The sequence below is a fragment of the Diplodia seriata genome (assembly GCF_021436955.1).
Source record: "Diplodia seriata strain FDS-637 chromosome Unknown scaffold_2, whole genome shotgun sequence".
NCBI lineage: Eukaryota > Fungi > Ascomycota > Dothideomycetes > Botryosphaeriales > Botryosphaeriaceae > Diplodia > Diplodia seriata.
Genome location: NW_027117309.1, coordinates 1889169 through 1892070, shown reverse-complemented (window position 1 = coordinate 1892070; position 2902 = coordinate 1889169). Strand labels below are relative to the sequence as shown.

At 60.0% G+C, this 2902-nt stretch overlaps 1 protein-coding gene across 1 annotated transcript; it reads right to left on the bottom strand.

Moving 5' to 3' along the window:
* Positions 1-241: 241 nt before the first annotated feature.
* Positions 242-2902, bottom strand: GUT2 (mitochondrial glycerol-3-phosphate dehydrogenase; the record flags this gene model as incomplete). The annotated part of the gene is made up of 4 exons (XM_066773439.1): positions 242-330; positions 689-2008; positions 2058-2317; positions 2376-2902. 4 exons carry the CDS (start codon positions 2900-2902, stop codon positions 242-244), a joined length of 2196 nt encoding a protein of 731 aa, XP_066636006.1.

The window sequence follows — 2902 nt, the reverse complement described above, 5'->3', positions numbered from 1 at the left end:
CCCGTCTCGCCCTCCTTCCAAATCGGGCGACGTGCATGCCGAAGAGGAAAAAAAGAGGGGTCGGAACGTCAGAGCACATGCACGCACGCACGGCCCGCGGGGCAGCTCCGCTAGTAGCAGCGGGTCGGCTGGCCGGCACAGGCGCGCGCTAATGCGGCAGAGACGGTGTAGTCCGACAGGGCACCAGGACGATGGTGGCGTTTGGAGCGCGAGGGATCGAGTGCCGGTCCGTCTACTTCGTTTATTTGTTGGCTGGCGACTCGGCGCCCTGGACCGGGTTGTGACCAGAGGGGAACTTCGAGTCCGAGGTCAGGGTCTCGCCGGGTTTGTCTACGTCTTGCGTTAGCTTGGTTGATCTTTTGTCTCTCCGTGATGATGTGAGATATGGGGCAGTATAGTCCTGCCGGTTTGTGGGGCACTCTTTTTGCGTCCAGGGTATCTCTGTCCTTCCTTGCACGACGGTGGTTCGAGTGCGTAGTGCATTGCAGTAGCGTTGCGAGGAGCAGCACACCGGCGGTTCGTGTAACGGTAGCACCACAAAGCAGTGACTGCTACCGCGTGTACATGCCACCAACGCAGTGCACCCGGCACCGCCAGCAATCGTCGTACAAGACAGGGAGAAGCGGGGCAGACACGTTCCAGATTGTGAAAAGGCCAAGTGGAGGGGAAAGGGGCGGGAAGTACTCACCATGCCTAGCATAAAGACCGAACTCCTCGTCAATGTACTTGCCAACCTTGCCCTGCTCAACTTCCTTGCGGGTCAAGCTGAGCTTTCCCTTGGGCAAACCCATGCTGCCGAGGAAAGCGATGGCATCCTTCCATTCGCGCTCCTTCCTCCTATTGTCCCAGCCCAGCTCACCCGCCATGATGTCAATGACATTGGGCAGGGCCTCAAGGGCAGCCTGGGCGTTCAGGAAGGCGAGACGGGTGCGTCTTGCGATGACATCAACGGCGTTTTGGGCATACTCGTGGCGGACGGCGTAGCGGACCTCGCCGTCAATGAAGGGGTAGAGCGGGGAGATGCGCTTGCCGCGAACGGGGTAGCGCTGCTCAGTGGGATCAGCGAGAGCGCAGACAGTCCAGGCGCGATCACCGTAAGCAGTGCAGAGGTGCTTGGCAACCTCCGTCTCAACACCGAAGTGCTGGATCAGGTTGATGAACAAAGTCTTGCTGAAGCCGTGGGCACCGATCAGACGGACCCTGTGAGTCTGGCAGCTTCCATCAAGAACAGCCATCTCGTCAATGACGTCGGTGCCAGAAACGCGCGGGGGGTTGGTGATGGCCTTGGTCTGCAGGCCGAACTCCTTGATAGCCTCGTCGACAGTCTGCTCGGACATTTCACGGTACGTAGTCCACTTGCCACCAGCGCAAGTCAACAGGCCAGAGTCGGAAACGGTAATCAGATGGTTGCGAACGAGTCCCTCGGTCTTCTGAGCCTTGGGGTCGCGGACCAGAGGACGGATGCCAGACCAAGCAGCGAGAACATCGCCGCGGCGCACGTTGATATCGGGAGCGAGGTAGCCACTAATCTCGTTGAGAATCCAGTTGATCTCCTCCTCGCCAGCGACAGGGTTCTGCTTGACTTCGGTGGGAGCGTCGGTGGTTCCGGCAATCGTGTTACCGTGCCAGGGCAGGAAGAAGATAACGCGGCCGTCAGAGGTAGAGGGATCGATCAGACCCATGTTCGAAGGACTGAAGTAACCGGGGAGGATGACGTGAACACCAGAGCTGGGGGCGACGATTTCCTTGGTCTGCTGATCGTCCATCTTGCGGATCGAGTCGGTGAAAGGACCAGTAGCGTTGATGATGCCCTTGGCGCGAATGGTGAACTCCTGGGGAGTCTTGCCGTTTGCCTCGTCAATGCAGTCCTTGACGCGAGCGCCGTTCAGTCTGCCATTGGCGTCCTTTTCCAGGCCCGTGACCTCAATGTGGTTGACAACGGTGGCGCCGTACAGGGTAGCCGTCATTGCGAGCGAAACGTTCATGCGAGAGTCATTGTGAGCACCATCTGCGGGGCGTTAGCGGCGGGCCGTGGGCTGGAGGCGCGGGGCACATACCGTAGTAAACCAGAGCACCAACGAGATCCGACTTCTTCAGCATGGGGAAGGCGTCGAGCGCCTTGCTCTTGGTGAGGAAGTACGAGGTCTCGATGTTCTCAGAGCCAGCCAGGAAGTCGTAGAACTTGGTTCCGGCCCAGAAGTACGGGGCCTTCCACCACTTGTCGATAGGGATCATGATGGGGAGCCATTGAGACAGATGCGGGGCCGTGTCCAAAAAGTAGCGTCTTTCGCGCAGAGCCTCGACGACGAGCTTGTACCTGGCGCCTGGGGTTAATTGAAGGGGCGCCGGACCGCGGCGGAGGGCGCAAAACTTACTGCGAGTAGTCCAGTTCCCAAACAGCCTTTTCCAGATACCTGACACCACCGTGCACGAGCTTGGTGCTCTTGCTGCTCGTGCCGGAAGAGAAATCATCACGTTCAACCAATGCAACCTTCAGACCGCGGGTAGCGGCGTCAAGCGCAATACCAGTACCAGTGGCGCCGCCGCCCACGACCAGGAGGTCGTAGGGGTCGTCGCCGTTCGCGTCGCGAGTAGAAGCCGAGTCGTTGGAGCCAATAACACTAGAGATGCCCTTCTTCGCCTTGTCCAGGGCCTGGGTCACGTTGCGGGCGCAGCTGCTCTTGAGGTCGGCAATCTGCTCCTCGCGCGACTTGACCTTGGGGAAGTTCGGGGGATTGAAGACGCCGCCGGCGCCGTAGGTGGGCGGGGGCACCGCAGCAGCTTCGTTGCCGGGGATTTCGCGGGGCCGCAGAGAGGCGTAGAGGACACCACCACCAACGGTGGCAGCTCCCAGGGAGTAGAGAGCCGGCTTCAAAAAGCGCCGGGCGCCTTTGGAAGCCAT